At 42.8% G+C, this 25,943-nt stretch overlaps 1 protein-coding gene across 1 annotated transcript in view; it reads right to left on the bottom strand.

Moving 5' to 3' along the window:
• Positions 1 to 25,943, bottom strand: part of LOC128690382 (uncharacterized) — a 54,408-nt gene that overhangs the window by 6,349 nt on the left and 22,116 nt on the right. Inside the window, exon 2 of the mRNA XM_053779065.2 lies at positions 24,420 to 24,625. Coding sequence (XP_053635040.1) covers positions 24,420 to 24,625 — 206 coding nt within the window. The remainder of the gene's footprint in view (positions 1 to 24,419; positions 24,626 to 25,943) is intronic.

The following is a 25,943-nucleotide window of genomic DNA, read 5'->3' as shown; positions in this document are numbered from 1 at the left end:
ATGGAAGCGATTATGTCAGAGACATGGGAGTGAAATAGCAAAGAACTGGGAGTGATAATGTCAGAGGATCTCACCTTCAGGAAGTACAACAATGTTGTTATTACAGCCATAAGGGTTGGATAATTACAACCTTCAAAACAAGGGATGCCAAGCCACTGACGATACTCTTCAGTTCACTCTTCTTCTACTGGAATATTTGCTGTGTACTAACGGCAGATGTTGCAAATGTATGGAATAGGAGATTGGTTACTGAAAGCAGTCAAAAGCTTTTACGAAGATAGGCTCAGGTTAGAGTATGTAGGAGAGAAGGAGATTATTTACCAGTAAAACTAGGCCTTAGACAAGGATGTGTGATGTCACCATGGTTGTTCAATATATTTGTAGATGTGGTTGTAAGAGAAGTGAATGCTCGGGTATTGGCAAGAGGTGTGGGGTTAAAAGATAAGGAATTTAACACAAAGTGGGAGTTGTCACAGTTGCTCTTTGCTGATGACACAGTGCTTTTGAAAGATTCTGAAGAGAAATTGCAGAGGTTGGTGGATGAGTTTGGTAGGATATGTAAAAGATGAAAATTTAAAGTGAATATGGGAAAGAGTAAGGTTATGAGGATAACAAAAAAAAATTAGGTAACGAAAGATTGGATATCAGGGTGGAGGGAGAGAGTATGGAGGAGGTGAATATATTCACATATTTGGGAGTGGGTGTGTCAGCAAATGGGTCTATGAAAGATGAGGTGAATCATAGAATTGATGAGGGGAAAATGGTGAGTTGTGCACTGAGGAGTCTGTGGAGACAAAGAACTTTGTCCATGGAAGCAAAGAGGGGAATGTATGAGAGTATAGTTATACCAACGCTCTTATATGGGTGTCAAGCATACGTGGTGAATGTTGCAACAAGGAGAAGGCTGGAGGCAGTGGAAATGTGTCTGAGGGTAATGTGTGGTGTGAATATAATGCAGGGAATTCGTAGTTTGGAAATTAGGAGGAGGTGCGGGATTACCAAAACTATTATCCAGAGGGCTGAGAAGGGGTTGTTGAGGTGGTTCGGATATGTAGAGAGGATGGAACAAACAGAATGAATTCGAGAGTGTATAAATTTATAGTGGAAGGAAAGCTGGGTAGAGGTCGGCCTAGGAAAGGTTGGAGGGAGGGGGTATAGGAGGTTTTGTGTGCGAGGGGCTTGGACATCCAGCAGGCATACGTGAGCGTGTTAGACAGGAACGAATGGAGGCAAATGTTTTTTAGGACTTGACGTGCTGTTGGAGTGTGAGCAAAGTAACATTTATGAAGGGATTCAGGGAAACCGGCAGGCCGGGAGATGGGAAGTACAGTGTCTGCACTCTGAAGGAGGGGTGTTAATGTTGCAGCCTTATAACTGTAATGTGAGCGCACCTCTGGCAAGACAGTGATGGAGTGAATGATGGTGAAAGTTTTTTTTCGGGCCACCCTGCCTTGGTGGGAGACGGCCGATGTGTTAATGTACAGAGAACCTTCACAGAACGTAGAACCTCAGGTGAGCACCTAAATTATTGGGAGTGATTGAAGACCCTACAACTGTACTCCCTAGAAAGTAGGCGAGAAAGATACATTATAATCTACACCTGGAAGATACTGGAGGATTGATCCCCATAGCTAAACACCGAAATCACTTCATACGAAAGGACGGGCTTGGCAGACAGTGCAGAATACCTCCGTACACTGAGAACTCAATAAGTGTAAAGGGACCACGACTCAACACACTTCTAGCATACAGAAGAGGAGGATTACCAACAGGCCCCTGGTTATCTTCTAGAGGAAACTCCATTGTCTCAAGACACGCCCTGGTCAGCCTGGTTGTAGAACATACGTTGAACTGAGGGCGGCAGGTACCAACAGTCTGATAGATCAAACTAGTAGCCAGGAGACCTGGTCTGGCACCGGGCAATGGGGGGCGATGACCTCTGGAATCGAATACAGGTAACGAACATGTATGTGTATTTGTATGTGTGTTAGTTACCATTTTGTCTTAGGCACATGTCAATTAGACACTAGGCCTGTGTGTGTACTCACCTATTTGTACTCACCTATTTGTGGTTGCCCCGCCTCTTCGCTGATTGCTACTAGGTCCTCTCTCTCCCTGCCCCATGAGCTCTATCATACCTCGCCTTAAAACTATGTATGGTTCCTGCCTCCACCACATCACTTTCTAGGCTATTCCATGGCCTGACTACTCTATGACTGAAGAAATACTTCCTAACATCCCTTTGATTCATCTGAGTCTTCAACTTCCAATTGTGACCTCTTGTGTCTGTGTCCCATCTCTGGAACATCCCGTCTTTGTCCACCTCGTCTATTCCGCGTGTGTGTGTGTGTGTGTGTGTGTGTGTGTGTGTGTGTGTGTGTGTGTGTGTGTGTGTGTGTGTGTGTGTGTGTGTGTGTGTGTGTGTGTGTGTGTGTGTGCGAGGAATTGACAAGGTGGACAAAGACAGGATGTTCCAGAGATGGGACACAGCAACAAGGGGTCACAGATGGAAGTTGAAGATTCAGATGAGCCACAGGGATGTTAGGAAGTATTTCTTTAATCATAGAGTTGTCAGGAAGTGGAATAATCTGGCAAGTGACGTAGTGGAGGCAGGAACCATCCATAGTTTTAGGACGAGGTATGATAAAGCTCATGGAGCAGGGAGAGAGAGGACCCAGTAGCGATCAGTGAAGAGGCGGGGCCAGGAGCTATGAATCGACCCCTGCAACCACAAATAGGTGAGTACACACCCGTGTTTTAAAGTCCCTTAAAACTTGAGTCCGGTTTATCTTCCAAGGGTGGAGGGATCTTGATTCAGGGAATTGTAGCTGCCCTTCCCTTCCTCGGATCAAACCTGCTTACCTCCCTATCCCTCCCAGACGCTGCATGTTCCTACGGGTTTAGCGATTCCAAACCTTAAATAATTTGTATGAAAATTTAACTCCAAAACTAACAAATAATAATAATAATAATAATAATAATAATAATAATAATAATAATAATAATAATAATAATAATAATAATAATAATAATAATAATAATAACAGAAATAATAATAATAATAATAATAATAATAATAATAATAATAATAATAATAATAATAATAATAATAATAATAATAATAATAACAGAAATAATATTAATATTGATATAATAATAATAATAATAATAATAATAATAATAATAATAATAATAATAATAACAGGATTCTAAATGCGCCACATGTTCACTGGGGCAGACTATTATATCAAAGATCAAAGAATAACATGTTCTCACCCAGAGTGAACATGAGTACGGACACAAGAACATGAACTAATGAAGATGATTGAAGACGTGAAGATTTTGGGTTTGGCCGGAGAGTTGTACATCCCATATCCATCCTGTGGACGGCAGCACGAGAGCATGTCCATCCTGTGGACGGCAGCACGAGAGCATGTCCATCCTGTGGACGGCAGCACGAGAGCATGTCCATCCTGTGGACGGCAGCACGAGAGCATGTCCATCCTGTGGACGGCAGCACGAGAGCATGTCCATCCTGTGGACGGCAGCACAAGAGCATGTCCATCCTGTGGACGGCAGCACGAGAGCATGTCCATCCTGTGGACGGCAGCACAAGAGCATGTCCATCCTGTGGACGGCAGCACGAGAGCATGGTGGACAGTGGACGGCAGCACGAGAGCATGTCCATCCTGTGGACGGCAGCACGAGAGCATGTCCATCCTGTGGACGGCAGCACGAGAGCATGTCCATCCTGTGGACGGCAGCACAAGAGCATGTCCATCCTGTGGACGGCAGCACAAGAGCATATCCATCCTGTGGACGGCAGCACGAGAGATGTCATCCTGTGGACGGCAGCACAAGAGCATCCATCCTGTGGACGGCAGCACAAGAGTCATCCTCCATCACTGTGGACGGCAGCACAAGAGCATGTCCATCCTGTGGACGGCAGCATAAGAGCATGTCCATCCTGTGGACGGCAGCACAAGAGCATGTCCATCCTGTGGACGGCAGCACAAGAGCATGTCCATCCTGTGGACGGCAGCACGAGAGCATGTCCATCCTGTGGACGGCAGCACAAGAGTCCATCCTGTTGACGGCAGCACAAGAGCATGTCCATCCTGTGGACGGCAGCACGAGAGCATGTCCATCCTGTGGACGGCAGCACAAGAGCATGTCCATCCTGTGGACGGCAGCACAAGAGCATGTCCATCCTGTGGACGGCAGCACAAGAGCATGTCCATCCTGTGGACGGCAGCACAAGAGCATGTCCATCCTGTGGACGGCAGCACAAGAGCATGTCCATCCTGTGGACGGCAGCATAAGAGCATGTCCATCCTGTGGACGGCAGCACAAGAGCATGTCCATCCTGTGGACGGCAGCACGAGAGCATGTCCATCCTGTGGACGGCAGCACAAGAGCATGTCCATCCTGTGGACGGCAGCACGAGAGCATGTCCATCCTGTGGACGGCAGCACAAGAGCATGTCCATCCTGTGGACGGCAGCACAAGAGCATGTCCATCCTGTGGACGGCAGCACAAGAGCATGTCCATCCTGTGGGCGGCAGCACAAGAGCATGTCCATCCTGTGGACGGCAGCACAAGAGCATGTCCATCCTGTGGACGGCAGCACAAGAGCATGTCCATCCTGTGGACGGCAGCACAAGAGCATGTCCATCCTGTGGACGGCAGCACAAGAGCATGTCCATCCTGTGGGCGGCAGCACGAGAGCATGTCCATCCTGTGGACGGCAGCACAAGAGCATGTCCATCCTGTTGACGGCAGCACGAGAGCATGTCCATCCTGTGGACGGCAGCACAAGAGCATGTCCATCCTGTGGACGGCAGCACAAGAGCATGTCCATCCTGTGGACGGCAGCACAAGAGCATATCCATCCTGTGGACGGCAGCACAAGAGCATATCCATCCTGTGGACGGCAGCACAAGAGCATGTCCATCCTGTGGACGGCAGCACAAGAGCATGTCCATCCTGTGGACGGCAGCACAAGAGCATGTCCATCCTGTGGACGGCAGCACAAGAGCATGTCCATCCTGTGGACGGCAGCACAAGAGCATGTCCATCCTGTGGGCGGCAGCACAACAGCATATCCATCCTGTGGACGGCAGCACGAGAGCATGTCCATCCTGTGGGCGGCAGCACAAGAGCATGTCCATCCTGTGGACGGCAGCACAAGAGCATGTCCATCCTGTGGGCGGCAGCACAACAGCATATCCATCCTGTGGACGGCAGCACGAGAGCATGTCCATCCTGTGGACGGCAGCACAAGAGCATGTCCATCCTGTGGACGGCAGCACAAGAGCATGTCCATCCTGTGGACGGCAGCACAAGAGCATGTCCATCCTGTGGGCGGCAGCACAACAGCATATCCATCCTGTGGACGGCAGCACGAGAGCATATCCATCCTGTGGACGGCAGCACAAGAGCATGTCCATCCTGTGGACGGCAGCACAAGAGCATATCCATCCTGTGGACGGCAGCACAAGAGCATGTCCATCCTGTGGACGGCAGCACAAGAGCATATCCATCTTGTGGACGGCAGCACGAGAGCATGTCCATCCTGTGGACGGCAGCACAAGAGAATGTCCATCCTCTGGACGGCAGCACAAGAGCAGCATCCTGTGGATGTCCATCCTGTGGACGGCAGCACAAGAGCATGTCCATCCATCCTCCTGTGGACGGCAGCACGAGAGCATGTCCATCCTGTGGACGGCAGCACAAGAGCATGTCCATCCTGTGGGCGGCAGCACAAGAGCATGTCCATCCTGTGGACGGCAGCACAAGAGCATGTCCATCCTGTGGACGGCAGCACGAGAGCATGTCCATCCATCTCCTGTGGACGGCAGCACAAGAGCATGTCCATCCATCTCCTGTGGACGGCAGCACAAGAGCATATCCATCTTGTGGACGGCAGCACAAGAGCATATCCATCCTGTGGACGGCAGCACAAGAGCATGTCCATCCTGTGGACGGCAGCACAAGAGCATATCCATCCTGTGGACGGCAGCACAAGAGCATATCCATCCTGTGGACGGCAGCACAAGAGCATGTCCATCCTGTGGACGGCAGCACAAGAGCATATCCATCCTGTGGACGGCAGCACAAGAGCATATCCATCCTGTGGACGGCAGCACAAGAGCATATCCATCTTGTGGACGGCGGCACAAGAGCATATCCATCCTGTGGACGGCAGCACAAGAGCATATCCATCCTGTGGGCGGCAGCACGAGAGCATATCCATCCTGTGGACGGCAGCACAAGAGCATGTCCATCCTGTGGACGGCAGCACAAGAGCATATCCATCCTGTGGACGGCAGCACAAGAGCATATCCATCCTGTGGACGGCAGCACAAGAGCATATCCATCCTGTGGGCGGCAGCACGAGAGCATATCCATCCTGTGGGCGGCAGCACGAGAGCATATCCATCCTGTGGACGGCAGCACGAGAGCATATCCATCCTGTGGACGGCAGCACAAGAGCATATCCATCCTGTGGACGGCAGCACAAGAGCATATCCATCCTGTGGACGGCAGCACAAGAGCATATCCATCCTGTGGACGGCAGCACAAGAGCATATCCATCCTGTGGGCGGCAACACGAGAGCATATCCACCCTGTGGACGGCAGCACAAGAGCATATCCTTCCTGTGGACGGCAGCACAAGAGCATATCCATCCTGTGGACGGCAGCACAAGAGCATATCCATCCTATGGACGGCAGCACAAGAGCATATCCATCCTGTGGACGGCAGCACAAGAGCATATTCATCCTATGGACGGCAGCACAAAAGCATATCCATCCTGTGGACGGCAGAACAAAAATATATCCATCCTGTGGACGGTAGCACAAGAATATATCCATCCTATGGACAGCAGCACAAGAATATATCCATCCTGTGAACGGCAGCACAAGAATATATCCATCCTATGGACAGCAGCACAAGAATATATCCATCCTGTGAACGGCAGCACAAGAATATATCCATCCTATGGACGGCAGCACAAGAATATATCCATCCTATGGACGGCAGCACAAGAATATATCCATCCTATGGACAGCAGCACAAGAATATATCCATCCTGTGAACGGCAGCACAAGAATATATCCATCCTATGGACGGCAGCACAAGAATATATCCATCCTATGGACAGCAGCACAAGAATATATCCATCCTGTGAACGGCAGCACAAGAATATATCCATCCTATGGACGGCAGCACAAGAATATATCCATCCTATGGACGGCAGCACAAGAATATATCCATCCTATGGACGGCAGCACAAGAATATATCCATCCTATGGGTGGCAGCACAAGAATATATCCATCCTATGGACGGCAGCACAAGAATATATCCATCCTATGGACGGCAGCACGAGAATATATCCATCCTATGGACGGCAGCACAAGAGCATATCCATCCTATGGACGGCAGCACAAGAATATATCCATCCTATGGACGGCAGCACAAGAATATATCCATCCTGTGGACGGCAGCACAAGAATATATCCATCCTATGGACGGCAGCACAAGAATATATCCATCCTATGGACGGCAGCACAAGAATATATCCATCCTATGGACGGCAGCACAAGAATATATTCATCCTGTGAACGGCAGCACAAGAATATATCCATCCTATGGACGGCAGCACAAGAATATATCCATCCTATGGACGGCAGCACAAGAATATATCCATCCTATGGACGGCAGCACAAGAATATATTCATCCTGTGGACGGCAGCACAAGAATATATCCATCCTGTGGAGCTAGGTAGGAACTTGGCCACAAAAGAGTTAACAGGAGTACATCTGGATTTATATCCCAATTGTCTTAAACGTTATAAGCAAAATTAGGATATTTAGTTAATATTTTTGGTATTATATTTTCATTAATAACGTTACATATCACACAGATTTTTATATTATCTCTATATTCCTCAATAAGACGATAATGAAGCTCGTAGCCTTCAAGAAAGTAACTATAGAAAGTATCTATAGATAATAACTATAAAAAGTAACAATGAGGCTGACTATGTACTTTTTGCACTTTGCTTCATCAGTCTGTGTGTCTGCCAAACTGTCAGAGGTACTTGTAACAAGTCTAAGACTGGCCACTGCAACATCAGTCAGTCTGTGTGTCTGCCAAACTGTCAGAGGTACTTGTAACAAGTCTAAGACTGGCCACTGCAACATCAGTCAGTCTGTGTGTCTGCCAAACTGTCAGAGGTACTTGTAACAAGCCTAAGACTGACCACTGCAACATCAGTCAGTCTGTGTGTCTGCCAAACTTTCAGAGGTACTTGTAACAAGCCTAAGACTGGCCACTGCAACATCAGTCTGTGTGTCTGCCAAACTGGCAGAGGTACTTGTAACAAGCCTAAGAGTGGCCACTACAACATCAGTCAGTCTGTTCACGTTGCAATTTGCTCAATAGACGTACTTAATTACATCCACATTATATCATAGCGAGTCATATATCTACTCAGGCTTCTAGGTGCATTCCTCTGACACTCAGACGTGAACAACACGAAGAGAACACCGAAACTTGAACACTCAGTAAACAGAGAAGCTGCAGCATCGAACTGCACTGCCCGACACACGTCGCCTGAAGATTACGTGACTAAATTAAGATTGAAAAAAACGTTATCAAGAAATTCTATGCAGAAGGATTCTACCAACGAAAAAAAAATATATAGTTCATATAAAATACATATATACATAGTTCATGAAATGCTTAGAATTCTTGACTTCAAGAGGGAGCCTTGATACCGGTGGTAGGCTCTTGATCCACACAACTGAAGCTGCCCTTCCCTTCCCATATCCCCAGGGGCTGCTTGTCCCTATTGGCTTTAGAGTTTCACCATAACAACAATAATAATAATAATAATAATAATAATAATAATAATAATAATAATAATAATAATAATAACAACAACAACAGTAATAATAATAATAATAATAATAATAATAATAATAATAATAATAATAATAATAATAATAATAATAATAATAATTATACCACTTCTACTAATAATAATAATAAAATAATAATAATAATAATAATAATAATAATAATAATAATAATAATAATAATAATAATGCGAAACTAGGGCACAATTTAGGTAAATTAACAAAATAGGCCGTAATATAGAAATGGCATCAGGAAAATGCCAACATTCATCCATTTACAAATCTCGTCTCTTCTTCATAAATATTTTCTACCCCCGACTAAACAACGATATATAAAAAAAAACGATTAAAAAAAAAAACGATATAACGTGGAAAATGTTCATTGAACAAACCCAGCGATATACTGGTCTTTTTCACTTGATATTTTAAAAATAATAAAAATGAAAAAATATATATATTGGAAAGAGCTCGAATGACAAAAGTGAGAAATATATTGAAATTATTTAAATTCTTTCCATTTCGAAATTTGTATTAATATGCTTAAAATGTTTCAACAATATTTCAAATTGTGCCCCAAAAAAACCCAGGATATGTATATTCGTGTATCTGCATTAGTTATATAGCCGTAACTTAGGTATAATAACTGCGGACTTGTTACACAATGTTAATATTAACACCGAGATGGAGGGAAAATAACCGTGTTACATTTAACAAGACAAAATTAGGAATAAAGGTTCTAGCAAATTATTATTATTATTATTATTATTATTATTATTATTATTATTATTATTATTATTATTATTATTATTATTATTATTATTATTGTTGTTGTTATTATTATTATTATTGTTATTATTATTATTATTATTGTTATTATTATTATTTTTATTATTACTATTATTATTATTATTATTATTATTATTATTATTATTATTATTATTATTATTATTATTATTATTATTATTACTGTTTTTATTATTATTAATTCTATTATTATTATAATTATTATTATTATTATTATTATTTTAATACATCGGCTGTTTCACACCGAGGCAGTGTGACCCGAAAAAAAAAGGAAAAAACACTGATCATCACTCACTCCATCACTGTCTTGCCAGAGATGCTCCTACACCACACTCCAAAAACTGCAACGTTATATCTGAAATTGAGAGTTGTGTGACCCTTGGTCAACGGGTTTTCCTATCATATATACCAAGGTTTAACGGGTCATATATACTACTCGAGACCCGTGTCAGAAATGCACTTGATAAATAAAATAAAAACAACAACTGGTTACCATAATAAAAACAGGTCGTCGAGATATGTTAAAGAGATATATTATACAGTAGTTGGATATACTAAACAGTTGTAGAGATATATTAAACGGTTCTTGAAATACTCGCCAGGACAGTGTCAGGACACTGTCAGGACAGTGTCAGGACACTGTCAGGACACAGTGTCAGGACACTGTCAGGACACAGTGTCAGGACACTGTCAGGACACAGTGTCAGGACACTGTCAGGACACAGTGTCAGGTCACTGTCAGCACACAGTGTTAGGACACTGTCCTGGCGAATATTCCAATAACTGTGGCGAGTTACAAGTCTTTTTAAACTCTCGACGGGTCGTCGTGTTTTAGACCCGTGTCATACTCCTGGCGAACACTTTAACAAGGAACACTCTTAACAAGCACAGTGTTACAGCAAGTTAGTCGTTTTAACACTGTGACAAGTGTCGGGAAACATTTCTCTTGTTTCCTGACGAATAAAATAACTCTGCGCAGGAGATATACACTGAGAGGTTCAATGTCTCTCAGTGTATATACACTGAGAATTGCCTTTAAACCCTATCTTAGGTATTAAAATATGCTTGTCTGGCCGATAAAGTTATATGTGCCCTCACTGACCGTCGTTTAGTTAATAAACTTTAAAATCCCATCAACCATCCAGCCTCTCTGGGTATAAGGGATTCTTGGCTGATGGTGAACAAGTGACGTGTGGCCTTAATGACCCTCGTGTAGTCGATAGGATTCAAACCCTTATTAACCAGAATTTCAGGAACACAATCGCTGATTACCTCAGTTACTGTTATCTTGACCCTGATGGCTCTAAAACACTGTTAACAATTAATTTTATTTTTTAAAGGGATGGCCCGGAAAGCCAGTGGAAGGCTTCGGCCAGATGACCAAAACCTCCAGTGGTGGATCATCATAGAACTAAGACCCGCGTCAGGAAACACTTGTACTGTTTCCCAACCTAAGACAAACTAACGCACGTAAACAAACCATGTGTTGCAGAAATTAGTTTGCAAATCTTACACACCTTTCAGATTTTATGCTTGTACAAGATATTTGTACCATAAACCATACCACGGGCGGGGATAGAACCCGCGATCAGAGAGTCTTAAAACTCCAGACCGTCGCGTTAGCCACTGGACCAGCTAGCCACAATAAGATTCGTCCAACTAGGTATATTTCTACACCATAGGAAGGTTAGCATAGGCACCACTGTGACCACAAATGCAAGTTTTTACAGACGAATCTCCAGCTAGCGTGGCCGTGACGAACTCTAGTCCCCTCAAAGATGTCAACATGACTCACGTAATCGTAACGCACGTATGCTGTGGAGATTGCTGTCTCTGGAGAAGCAGTCACAAAAATGGTATAAATTTTACAATAATTCGGACCTCAAAAACCAGCAGAAGACCTCGGTCAGGTGACCAGAAAACTGCAGTGTGACGGTCATCCTATAACTATAACATGCATCACAGGAGTGGTCTCATTACTCTTGAGGGAACACTATACCACCCAGTATAAGCTATGGTTAATTCACTGGACCAGCTTAGTCCTGCATAATATCTTCAAACCCAACCTAGTTGAATACATGACCTCTTGTCTAGCAACCAGACAGGAAATACTTTAAGGGAAGAAAATGGAATAAGAGAAGTAAGAGGAAGCTGGTTCAGACAACAAGGATGAGAAAATATTGGAGAAAAGTAGAAATTGAAGAACTAAGAGCAGGAGGCAGATGATGCGAGGATCGTAGGAAATACAATAGTGCCAGAAAGCAGGATGGTTGTATTTCCTACGCGCCTACGCCTACCTCAAAGAAATGCAGCGAGAAGTCTGCTTAGATCACCAACTCATTAATGACAGGAGATGACTGTATTTCCTGACTCGCTTACACCCGCGTCACAGAAATACGAGAAGCCTGCGTAGATCACCAACTCACTGATAACAACATGAACGTAGATAAACCCATTTAGGGAGCAACTTACAGTGTAAACAGACCGACTGATAGGGTAATCAGGCTCAGATTTAGTAACTAGTCTTTCTAGCAGTTAAGTATGTACATTTTGTGCTTAATATGGAGGGAATAAATAATAATGAGAATAAAAACATAAGTGTAGCGAATGTAAGTTACAGCTACGTTTCTCTCGCGAGCGAAACGTAGCCTAACTGGCAGAAGAGGGTTTGTTAAACGGACACAGATGCAACTAATGTGACATTTATTATGGCGATGTTTCGCTCTCCAGGAACTTTGCCAAGGAAGACAGAATGAAGCAAGCGTCTGAGGGAGAGATAACGAAAGAGATAACGAGAGGAAAACCAGAGAACACCAACGAAACAGGTCTATCAGGGGCGAACATTGAAGATTCTCTTCGAGGTCGATACAACCTTAATATTTTTCAAGACTGGCGGACGGGTCAGCCAGAGGAAGGCCTCTGTCAGACGAGCAAAAGCTCCGGTAGCGAGTCATGTGACTAAGACCCACGTCAGGACTCTCTTCTGGCGAATATTAGAACAACATCTGAGTATACAATGTATACAGTGTACCCGGGACGTCTGTTGATGTCTCCCGCGTGTATACACACGGAAGTGTATGCTCCCTTCCGGAATACATACACAGTTCACTTTAATCACTATTTTAGGTATTAAAGTTTTCTTAATTGGCAGTGAAGGTTATTATACAGCTTTAATGACTCCTAGTGTAATGGATAGGCTTAGAAAAAAAAAAAACGCTAACCAATCTGAGTACCGTAATTTCTTCTTAGAAAAGGGCGCTCAGCGCCGGTAGCGCATTCTGCTCACACACTGAGGTCGGTGCTTCGATCCCCGCCTCGGGTGGAATCACTGGGGGCGTGTTTCCTTAAGACACCTGCTTTTCCTGTTGACTTAGCAGTAAGTAGGTACCTGGGTGCTAGCTGACTGCTGTGGCTCGCATCCTGTTAGACAAAATTAACCCAAGTTGACGAATTGCTCTGCATAACCAGAGGCTTTCTATACAGTATGTCATTGATGTCAGCTATGGTCTGTATAAGTTGCATCATGTACTTTTAAAAAAAGGATTATTATTATTATTATTATTATTATTATTATTATTATTATTATTATTATTATTATTATTATTATTATTATTTTTATTATTATTATTATTATTATTATTATTATTATTATTATTATTATTATTATTATTATTATTATTATTATTATTATTATGACTATTTTAGTAGTAGTACAATTATTAATTATTATTATTATTATTATTGTTGTTGTTGTTGTTGTTGTTGCCGTTGTCGTTGTTGTTGTTGTTGTTACTAAGCAAGCTGGTAAGCACTAAACCCACGGGGGTGAGTCTGCTATTACCATCAGGGTCAGAACAATAACGTTCGCTCTCATACGCATGGAAAAGTTGCCTTGGTGCTACTGAGGGGTTTTGATCCAAGGACTGTGATCTATCTTTTCCCCCCGTCCCTCGGATCGAACCTCATTAACTCGCATTAATCCTACCCCCTTTTTCCAGCTAAAATTAATTAATAATTATTAAAAATAATAAAATAATTAAATAATAATACTAATAAAATAATAATAATAATAATAATAATAATAATTCACGAGAGTATATTAGATTTTTTTTCGTTAAAATATTTTTTTCGTTCGTGTTGTGTTCTTTTTTTCCGTTCGTGTTCACTTCTTTCGTTCGTGTCGTGTTCTTTGTTTCGTTAGTGTTGAAATCATTTATTTCCGCTCGTGTCGTATTCGTTTTTTGGTTCGTGTTCTGTTCCTTCTTATTTATTTCGTTTGTGTTACGTTCGTTCTTTATTTCGTTCGTATTGTGTTCGTTCTTCTTTATTTCGTTCGTGTTGTGTTCGTTCTTCTTTATTTCGTTTGTATTGTGTTCGTTCTTCTTTATTTCGTTCGTGTTGTGTTCGTTCTTCTTTATTTCCTTCGTATTGTGTTCGTTCTTCTTTATTTCGTTCGTGTTGTGTTCGTTCTTCTTTATTTCGTTCGTGTTGTGTTCGTTCTTCTTTATTTCGTTCGTGTTGTGTTCGTTCTTCTTTATTTCGTTCGTGTTGTGTTCGTTCTTCTTTATTTCGTTCGTGTTGTGTTCGTTCTTCTTTATTTCGTTCGTGATGTGTTCGTTCTTCTTTATTTCGTTCGTGTTGTGTTCGTTCTTTTTTATTTCCTTCGTATTGTGTTCGTTCTTCTTTATTTCGTTCGTGTTGTGTTCGTTCTTCTTTATTTCGTTCGTGTTGTGTTCGTTCTTCTTTATTTCCTTCGTATTGTGTTCGTTCTTCTTTATTTCCTTCGTATTGTGTTCGTTTTTCTTTATTTCCTTCGTATTGTGTTCGTTCTTCTTTATTTCGTTCGTATTGTGTTCGTTCTTCTTTATTTCGTTCGTATTGTGTTCGTTCTTCTTTATTTCGTTCGTATTGTGTTCGTTCTTCTTTATTTCGTTCGTGTTGTGTTCGTTCTTCTTTATTTCCTTCGTATTGTGTTCGTTCTTCTTTATTTCGTTCGTGTTGTGTTCGTTCTTCTTTATTTCGTTCGTGTTGTGTTCGTTCTTTTTTCTCGTTCGTGTTCTTCGTTAAAAAAAAAATCGATCTTTTTTTTCGTTCTTCTTCTTCTTCTTCTTCTTCTTCTTCTTTTTAATAATAGATAAAAAAAAATCCAAAATGTGACAATTTTCGAAACATGGCGGCCAAAAAAAAATATTTATTTTGTAAAAATAAAAAAAAAATAAAAAAATTTCAAGAAAAATTTCGGAATATTTCGGAAAAAAATTGTTTGTTTGTTTGTTTGTTTGTTCCTACAATTAATTTGCGACGTTTTGGTCCATTTTAAACTACGAAACTAAGCAACATTTCGGTCCACTCTGGGCCATGACACAAAGCAACATTTCGGTCCACTCTGGACCATGACACTAAACAACGTTTCGGTCCACTCTGGACCATGAAACTAAACAACGTTTCGGTCCACTCTGGACCATGAAACAAAGCAACATTTCGGTCCACTCTTGACCATGACACTAAACAACGTTTCGATCCACTCTGGACCATGACAATAAACAACGTTTCGGTCTACTCTGGGCCATTAAACTAAACAACGTTTCGGTCTACTCTGAACCGTGAAACAAAGCAACATTTCGGTCCACTCTGGACCATGACACTAAACAACGTTTCGGTCCACTCTGGACCATGATACTAAACAACGTTTCGGTCCACTCTGGACCATGACACTAAACAACGTTTCGGTCCACTCTGGACCATGAAACTAGACCAGCATCGACTCGTAACTTGATAATGGACCTAAACGTCGATTAAAGTTTCTTCTACAGATTGTTTCAACCCTTGCTTGATCCCTACGGGTTTGCGCTTCCCTTGGAATAATTGCTAATAATAATAACAACAACAACAGCAATAATAATAAAAAAATAATAATAATAATAATAAAAATAATAATAATAATAATAAAAATAATAATTATAATAATATTAATAATATTATTTATAACAATAGTAATAATAATAATCATTATAATAATAGTAATAATAATAACAACTATAATAATCATAATAAAAATAATAATAATAGTAATAATAATTATAATAGTAATAATAATAATTACAATAATAATAACAACAACATAAATAATAATAATAATAATAATAATAATAATAATAATAATAATAATAATAATAATAATAATAATAGTAATAATAATAATAATAATAATAATAATAATAATAATAATAATAATAATAATAATAATAATAATAGTAATAATAATAATAGTACAATTATCTAGTACAGATATTAGGTTAGTATTTAAGTCAACATATATAGAATAGTATCAGCCATTCGATATACAGTGTGCGACTACAGTGTTCTACAGTATATGAGACTTACATAGTGGGAACCTCCTGCAGTGTGCGGTGTTCCATGTGATAGTTACACAGTGTGGACAAAAACACTTGCTTTGTTGCACTGTCACATCGCGTGGTTTTACAGCTGAGGTTATGAAATCTGTCAGCCTGAGCTGGCAGACTATCAGCAGTCACAGCGACAGCATCTACCATTATTCTACTTAGGAACGCTTTAGACAGGTGATAATCAGGATACTCCAGGAGAACGTAAAAGTGGCCTAACACAGGAACAACACAAGTTGTCTGTATTCGACTGAAAAAGCTTGATGGGAGAAGCGACACTGTGCACGACGTCGGTAAGGATTCGTTCTACAAGAAGTTCCGTAGCTAGGAAAACCCCAGGAGAGTTTTGGTTGCTGTGGCAGCTGGAGTTAAGTTATGCACAAGCAGTACCAGCTGGCAGGAAGGTCTCTCAGGTGTTAGGAAGTAGATGGAGAATATCATAGCACACGCGAATATTTATCATTGTACGTGCAAGTGTGGTCGGTTCCTTGGTAATTATTGATTCTTTGTGCAACGAGTCCAACAACAGCCTCATTACTGAAGCCACGTACAGATGTTCAAAGTCAAAGGGAATGGAATCCATGTACGTTATTACGAACCAGGTACAGATATTCAGAGTCAAAGGGAAAGGAATCCATGTACGTTATTAGGGATTCCGTCTCTCAATTACTTGCTCCTACATGATTAGGTTTATAAATTAACCGAAGAACCTACTTTGAGCGAAGCCTAACATTTCCTTGATCTGTATGCGTCGTTTATTCTAGATTAGTGTTTCAAACACGGCGATGATTGGCTGCCTGATCAAGTTTACGTCAAGCAATGGGAGAGTTGGGTTTTGGTGGCGGGAGCCAGAGTTTGAACGTACGACAAGGGGTGGCAGCCGCAGCTGCGAGTTGCTGATTGGTAATGTGATGTGCGGTGGAGTAATCTGCACAGCTGTGATTGGTTGTTTTGAGCAAGCCAATCAGAGCTTTTTTCCCTTATATAAAGCATCACATGCTGACTGGAGGTGCAACGGACAAGAAGAAGCAGCAGTTAAGACACAGCCAGAGGAATCCCTGAGCTTCCCCAGCACTCGGGCTACGGCCCAAAGCTGGGATGTGGCTCCAAAAGGATCCTGTAGTGCTTGCTACCTTTGCACTTCCTGACATCGTCTGCTGCTATGTAGCTGTCGGACCCTTTGAGCCCCATAGGGCGGGGTCAGTGGTAGTCCAACGAGCCCCGTGAGGGTGGGGAATGTGGCTAGGTTTAAGAACAATGGTTCCAGATGAAGAAGAGGAACACACACCTCTTCCCATGTAAAGATATTTTGAATGTCAATCACACTGCTCTAATGGGGAGCCAAAGCCGGGACACCAATTGAAAGAGACCCAGGCCGTCCATACCGGCGAGCCACATCAACCAATCAACTGGCCGACACTCAAAAGATGCTATATAGCCAACCTTCCCCACCTCCACTACCATGGACCCATCATTTATTTTTCAGGAAGACACTACCAGAAAACTCTTCACCTGCCTCGTGTTTGCTCACCTACAGGCCACCTCCGAACCAAGAACTTTCAGCGGAGCCGCCAATGCTATCTTCAGGCTTAACAGCTTCCCCAAAACGAAGCTCCTTGAAGTTGACTCTACAAGAACGCCCAGGATCAAGAAGAGCAAAAAGGCACAATACCGTGACTGGAGCAATACACAAATAATCCGCACATAGGAGAGAGGAGCTCACGACGACGTTTCGGGTCGACTTGGACCATTTACAAAGTCACATTTTAAATGGTCCAAGTCGGACCAAAATGTCGTCTTAAGCTCCTTTTCTATATGTGCGGGTTATCTGTATACACCCAGGATCATCAGCCACCACCCATCCGGTGTACAATCCAGGAATCATCCGCTCCTGTGGACACCGTTGTACTTATCGTTGAAGCAACCAAGTTACTGCCGACACCTCAGTCTCAGGAGCGCAAGCCGCCATCTCCCTCTCTCATTGAAGTTGCTGAAGCCTCCACCAGCCGTTACGCACCAGTACAAGGAATGAAGCCATCATCGCTAGCATATAGAACAAAAATTGATGACCACGTCGCCGGATTTGAATGGAAAAGAACTTCTATTTCTACGCCACATCAACACCATGTAAGCCAAGGAACTATACACAGTACAATTCGTCTGCAACCCTCTCTACATCTCAACTAACCATGTACTTGATTTCGTTAAAAAAGACGTACCAACGAGAACGACATCCCCTCAGACCTATAATTCCACCAAAAGAAATCTTCAGAAGACTCAAGAACGGATCCTCAACAATTAGTCCACCATAAGTTTCCAAATCAACGCTCCAATGCCTGCTGAAATACCCCGCCGAGCTCTGGCGCCTGTTTATCATCATTGTCAACAGCACTTGTCTGTGGTGCCCTCGCCTGTAGTGTCCTTGCCTGTGATGCCCTCGTCTGTGCTACCCTCGTCTCTTGCCATCGACATTCTGCTGCTGGGTTAATACCTGGCACTGTGTCTACGACTGAAGACACTCCTTGCCAGCACTGTTAGTCTGCCCTCACTTCCCCGCACTCTTCTTACCAGAGAGCATGTCTGTCTATCAGACGAGTCATCGAAAAGATTAAGACCCGTATAAGGACTCTGTCCTGGTGAATATTATAAGTAAATAAGGTAAGCCTCAGAGGCAAAGCCACGTTGGCGTTGAGGCGGCTGATAGCGCGAAAAAATCAGCCACATAACCTCAGGAAGGGATCGACGTCCCGATCAATCTGCGATAATCAAAACGTATCGCTACCGAAACCATGCGATATGCGGCTGGGTTGTCCAACATGCAAAATGCTTATTGGGAAGGTCGCTGAACAGTAGGACGCCCACTACTCCATTACCTGCTGCAGTATCAGACAACACTGCCTCTCCGCAGACAACACCTTCGACCACCCACGTCAGAGGGTGACCCAGAAACTACTGCAGCGCCTCTAGTGTTTCAAGGGAGGAATAACCTGTGAACACTCGCGCTCCTGTTCACGAAGTAGCTTCCAGCTCGCCAGCATGGTTGTACGCTCCAGACTTCTAGTATTAAGGATCATCATACTAAAATAGGATAGAAAAAATAGAGTTCCCAATGGAAAAACAGTGACTTCACTTGTGGGTGTGCAGTCCCCACGACTGTGGCTTCCAAACACACTCTCCTACAGTAGGTGTCTCCAGTATACATGTATTTATGTCTCTCACTCTACATACACTGTATATATACAGTAAATTCTCAGTGTATATATACACTGAGAGTTTACTTTAATCAATTTTGATAATTAAAGCGTTCTTCACTGGTGTTGAACAGGTGATGAGCAGCCTTAATGGCCCTCGTGATCTATTGGCTTTAGATCCCATTAACCAACCTTAACCCAGGGATCTTTAAGATTAAGGAACTGAACATCTTGTAGTGATAAAAAACTGTTCAAGACTAAGGGACTGAACACCTTATATTAACTTTTTAAGCCCGAGGGACTAAATTCTAAATCACCTCATCACTCCTCCACCGCCTCCGATATTAGACATTAAAGACACAAAGGTGTTGCATATGTTTCTTATTCATTAACTTGACGGTATTGTATATATTATTTACTTGAAACACAATAAACTAGCCACTACCATCCACAGGGTGAATATGAGGTACACAATAAACTAACCTCTTCACAAACTTTTAACTAATTTAAATGTTTACCGCTGGAAATGTAGGGATAGAGGAAGTGATGTATGGATGGATAGGAGGAAGAGCGGATAGGATGGTTAAAGGGAGACAGGAAGGGTTTTGTAGGAGGGTCTTAGGGAGGGGGGAGTAGATGGGAGAAAGAAAGATGGAGTGTTCGAGGGAGGGTGAGCGAGAGGGAGGGGTAGAGAGGGAAGGATAGAGGATGGAAGGGGAGAGTGGTCTAGTAATCCGCCGCCATTGTTATGCCTGTGTTGGACCACCTGCGTGAGGTAATCTCTCTTTCTGGTCTCCCAGTCACCTCCCAGACACCACTTCCGGCCTCAGATAGAGGGAGAGAGAGAGAGAGAGAGAGAGAGAGAGAGAGAGAGAGAGAGCTGCACCTCAGCAACGTGGGTGACACTCATGCAACACGAAATATAAATCGAAATACTGCGCAAATTACAACACGAAATGTAACACAAAATTTAACACGAAATACAACGCAAAATACTACACTAAATGCAATACAAAATATAATACGAAATAGTACACGAAATACATCACAAAATGCAACACAAAATTTAACACGAATTCGACACCAAATGCAACACAAAATACAACTCAACTTACAACACGAAATACAACACAAAATATAACACGAAATACTACACGAAATACAACACAAAATACAACACGAAATACTACATGAAATACAACATAAAATGCAACACTAAATACAACACAAAATATAACACGAAATACAACATGAAATATTACACAATGTACAACACGAAATACAAAACAAAATACAACTCAAAATACAACACAATATACAACACAAGATGGACAGAAAACAATACAAAATACATAATACAATACAACACAAAATACGACATAAAATACAATACAAAATACAATACAAAATACAATACAAAATACAATACAAAATACAACATAAAATACGCCCCTACAAATAATACAAATCCCCATAAAAAACGTATACGTGAAAGTAAAAAAAAATTCGAAAATTTATATACCCAAAAAGGTGGTCAAATCTGTCTCAAAATGGTCTATATAACTGGTCAAAACGGCCCATAAGAATGGTAAAAATGGCCATCTTAAAAAGAAAAATCGAAAATGGCGGAGGAAAGGGTTTAGTCCCGGGCCAGAAAGGGGTGGGCCTGGGTGGTCCGGGGTGGTCCGGGGTGGGCAGCGGTAGACAGGGGTTGACTGGGCTTGGCAGGGATGAGCTGGGGTAGGCAGGGGTGGACAAGGGGTGAGCAGGAATAGGCAGGGATGGGCAGGGGTGGACAGGGATGGGCAGGGATGGGCAGGGGTGGACAGGGATGGGCAGGGATGGGCAGGGGTGGACAGGGGTGGGCAGGGATGGGCAGGAGTGGACAGGGATGGGCAAGGGTGGACAGGGATGGGCATGGATAGGCAGGAGTGGGCAGAGATCGGCAGGGGTGGTCGTCATTTACGGTGCATACAAGACACAACCATACGGGCTTATCGCTCCCCGTGGAGCGATAAGCCCGTATGGTAGGGGGGTTACTGAGAACAGGCAGCGGTGTAGGCTCGAACCTCAGTAAAAATTATCACTGGTATAATGAACGTAATTTCTTTTTACCCCAACCCCCCTAAAAAAAAAAAATCTGATAATCTTTTGTGATACATTTCGCTCATTTTAGAACGAAATGTTGCCTACGTTTGTGCCTTCATATGCGTTGGTAGCTTTACGGGGTGTCAACTACACTAATATCAGGCATAAGACAGAGATGTAAATCACAGCGCTGTATCATCTTTTGCAGACGACACTAGGATCTGCATGAGAGTGTCATCCATTGAGGACACAGCAAAGCTCCAAGAAGATATAAACCAAATTTTCCAATGGGCAACGGAGAACAATATAATGTTCAATGAAGACAAATTCCAACTACTCCGTTATGGAAAACCGGAGGAAATAATAACTAGAATTACAAACTCTAATCACACAATAGAGCGGAAAAGTAATGTGAGGGACCTGGGAGTGGTAATGCCTGAGGATCTCACCTTCAAGGATCACAACAATGCCACGATCACATCTGTGAGGAAATTGATAGAATGTATAATGAGAACATTCATGACAGATGTCAAGCTAATGATGATCCTTTTTAAATCACTTGTTCTCTCTAGGCTGGAATACTGCTGTACATTAACATCTCCATTCAAGGCAGATGAAATTGCAGATCTAGAAAATTTACCTTAACTATTGGGAAGGCTTAGAAGCACTTGATTTGTACTCACTGGAGCACAGGCGAGAGAAATACATTATAATCAACACCTAGAAAATCCTAAAGGAACTGGTCCCAAATCTGCACACAGAAATCACTCCCTATGAAAGTAAAAGACTTGGCAGGCGATGCAACATAACCCCAGTGAAAAGTAGGGGCATCATTAATACGCTAAGAGTAAGCGCAATAAGTGTCCGGGGCCCAAGACTGTTCAACAACCTCCCACCATCCATAAGGGAAATTACCAATAGACCCCTGGCTGCCTTCAAGAGGGAGTTGGAGAGATACTTAAAGTCGGTGCCGGATCAGCCGGGCTGTGGTTCATACGTTAAACTACGTGCGGCAGCAGTAGCAGCCTGGTTGATTAGGCCCTGATCCACCGGGAGGCCTGGTCATGGACCGGGCCAAGGGGGCGTTGATCCCCAGAATACCCTCCAGGTAGACTCCAGGTAATGTCGTATATACTGAGATGTGTATGTCTCTCAGTGTATATATACCCAGATGTGTATAGTGACGCGATTCCCCCATGAACAGTGATGTGGTTCCCCCATGAATAGAGACGCGATTTTCCCCCATGAATTGTGATGCGAATTCTCCCATGACTAGTGATGCAATTCCCCCATGAATAGTGACGCGATGTCCTCATGAATAATGATGTGATTTCCCCGTGAATAGTGATGCGATTCCCCATGAATAGTGACGCGATTCCCCAATGAATAATGATGTGATTTCCCATGAATAGTGATGTGATTCCCCATTAATAGTAATATGATTCCATCATGAATAGTGACGTGATTCCCCCATGAATAGTGATGTGATTTCCTTGTGAATAGTGATGTGATTCCCCATGAACAGTGATCCGATTCCCCCATAAATAGTAACGCAATTTCCCCCATAACTATTAACGCGATTCCCCCGTGAACAGTGACGCAGTTTCCCCATGAATAGTGACTCTACTCCCCCATAATAGTGATGCGATTCCCCGTGAATAATGATTTGATTCCCCAAGAATAGTGATTCGAGTCCCCCGAGAATAGTGATGCGATTCCCCCCATGAATAACGAAGTGATTCCCCAAGAATAGTGATTAGATTTCCCTCAAGATAGTGATGCGATTCCCCCATGAAGTATGATGTGATTCCCCCATGAATAATGATGTGATTCCCCCCATGAATAATGATGTGATTCCCCAAGAATAGTGATTTGATTCCCCCCCAGAATAGTGATGCGATTCCCCCATGAAGTATGATGTGATTCCCCCATGAATAATGATGTGATTCCCCCCATGAATAATGATGTGATTCCCCAAGAATAGTGATTTGATTCCCCCCCAGAATAGTGATGCGATTCCCCCATGAAGTATGATGTGATTCCCCCATGAATAATGGTGTGATTCCCCCCATGAATAATGATGTGATTCCCCAAGAATAGTGATTTGATTCCCCCCAGAATAGTGATGCGATTCCCCCATGAAGTATGATGTGATTCCCCCATGAATAATGATGTGATTCCCCCCATGAATAATGATGTGATTCCCCAAGAATAGTGATTTGATTCCCCCCCAGAATAGTGATGCGATTCCCCCATGAAGTATGATGTGATTCCCCCATGAATAATGATGTGATTCCCCCCATGAATAATGATGTGATTCCCCAAGAATAGTGATTTGATTCCCCCCAGAATAGTGATGCGATTCCCCCATGAAGTATGATGTGATTCCCCCATGAATAATGATGTGATTCCCCCCATGAATAATGATGTGATTCCCCAAGAATAGTGATTTGATTCCCCCCAGAATAGTGATGCGATTCCCCCATGAAGTATGATGTGATTCCCCCCATGAATAATGATGTGATTCCCCCCATGAATAATGATGTGATTCCCCAAGAATAGTGATTTGATTCCCCCCCAGAATAGTGATGCGATTCCCCCATGAAGTATGATGTGATTCCCCCATGAATAATGATGTGATTCCCCCATGAATAATGATGTGATTCCCCAAGAATAGTGATTTGATTCCCCCCCAGAATAGTGATGCGATTCCCCAAGAATAGTGATTCGATTTCCTACCCATGAATAGTGATGTCATTCCCCCAAGAATAGTGATGTGTTTTTCCCCATGAATTGTGATGCGATTCCCCTCCCCCCCATGAATTGTGATGCGATTCCCCTCCCCCCATGAATAGTGATGCGATTCCCCATAAATAACAACGCTATTCCCTCCCATGAACAGTGACGCGATTTCTCTCTCTCTCTCTCTCTCTCTCTCTCTCTCTCTCTCTCTCTCTCTCTCTCTCTCCCTCTTTCCCCATCCCCACAAGAATAGTGGTCCTCACCTCAACTCTCTCCTCCTTGAGGTCGACCTTGAGGGCGAGCTGCTCTCTGAGGAGGACGTCAGGGTAGTGAGTCTTGGCGAAGGTCCTCTCCAGTTCCTCCAGCTGCTCTTCAGTGAAGATAGTTCGGTGTCTCCGCTTTCTCTTGCCACCGGCGCCGGAACCGCCGAAGAGGGAGGCTGAATACAGTCCCGGGTACTGGCTGGGCCCTGTAGGATAGAAGGGATGGTTAGTTATGTCTGAGGGTACTGTAGGATAGAAGGGATGGTTAGTTATGTCTGAGGGTACTGTAGGATAGAAGGGATGGTTAGTTAGGCCTGAGGGTACTGCAGGACGGAAGAGATGGTCAGTTAGGTCTGAGGGTAGGTCCTGCAGGATGGAAGGATGGTCAGTTAGGTCTGAGGGTAGGTCCTGTAGGATGGAAGGATGGTCAATTAGGTCTGAGGGTAGGTCCTGCAGGATGGAAGGATGGTCAGTTAGGTCTGAAGTTAGGTCCTGCAGGATGGAAGGATGGTCAGTTAGGTCTGAGGGTAGGTCCTGCAGGATGGAAGGATGGTCAGTTAGGTCTGAGGGTAGGTCCTGCAGGATGGAAGGATGGTCAGTTAGGTCTGAGGGTAGGTCCTGCAGGATGGAAGGATGGTCAGTTAGGTCTCTGGATACTGAACAGCTCCTGAGGGATGGAACAAATATATAACCAACAAGTCAGCGAACGTTCATTAACGAACTAAGACGAAAACACTGATATTAACACAAACCCTCTAAAGTTAACCTCTCTTAGTTCACTGTTAACCAACATTAACACACAATTAACAGTCACATCTTAACAAACTGTGTAAGGGGTTAAGGGGTGGAAATTATGGGGGTGCGGGTTCAGGGGCAGCGGGTTGTGCGTCGAAGTAGAATAATAAACGAAAAATGTACTTTCGTGCCTTCACGAACGTGATATACGCCAATTCAAAGAAAATTTTAGGCCATTCGGAAAAAATATGCATTTGGAACGGTCAAATGTGGCGGTCAAACTGTTCTAAAATGTTGAAATGGGCAGCGTAACGGGGTTCGAAATTTTGCCGTTTAACGCGGCTTTGTACTCAAGCTATTAGCGCGTTGAACTTGCACGAAAGAACAATAATAGAGATTAGTGTACCAGTGATATCGATTAGTGTACTAACACTAGATAAAGATTAGTGTACAAATATTACAGATTAGTGTACTAACACTAAAGAGTAGTTTACTAACATTACAGAGTAGTATACTAGCGGTAAACATTTTATTAACTAGATGTTATTAACATATTTCTTTACGTTGGTTAATATTAACATTGTAGAACCAACTAAAGTTACAGTGGTTAATTTATCACGAAGTTAGTGGTAATATTAACTACTGGAATGTTAGTATTAACCACTATAGTGTAAATACTACCCAAGGAAGTGATAATATTAACTAAATGTTAATTTTTACACTACAGTGGGTGTCATAAAACGAACCCGCCACTGTACAAAACAAAAGGAACCCGATACTGTACGAAAT

Source organism: Cherax quadricarinatus, chromosome 29 (genome assembly GCF_038502225.1).
Source record: "Cherax quadricarinatus isolate ZL_2023a chromosome 29, ASM3850222v1, whole genome shotgun sequence".
Lineage (NCBI taxonomy): Eukaryota > Metazoa > Arthropoda > Malacostraca > Decapoda > Parastacidae > Cherax > Cherax quadricarinatus.
The sequence above is the reverse complement of the archived record's forward strand: the minus strand, read 5'-3'. Positions and strand labels throughout refer to the sequence as shown.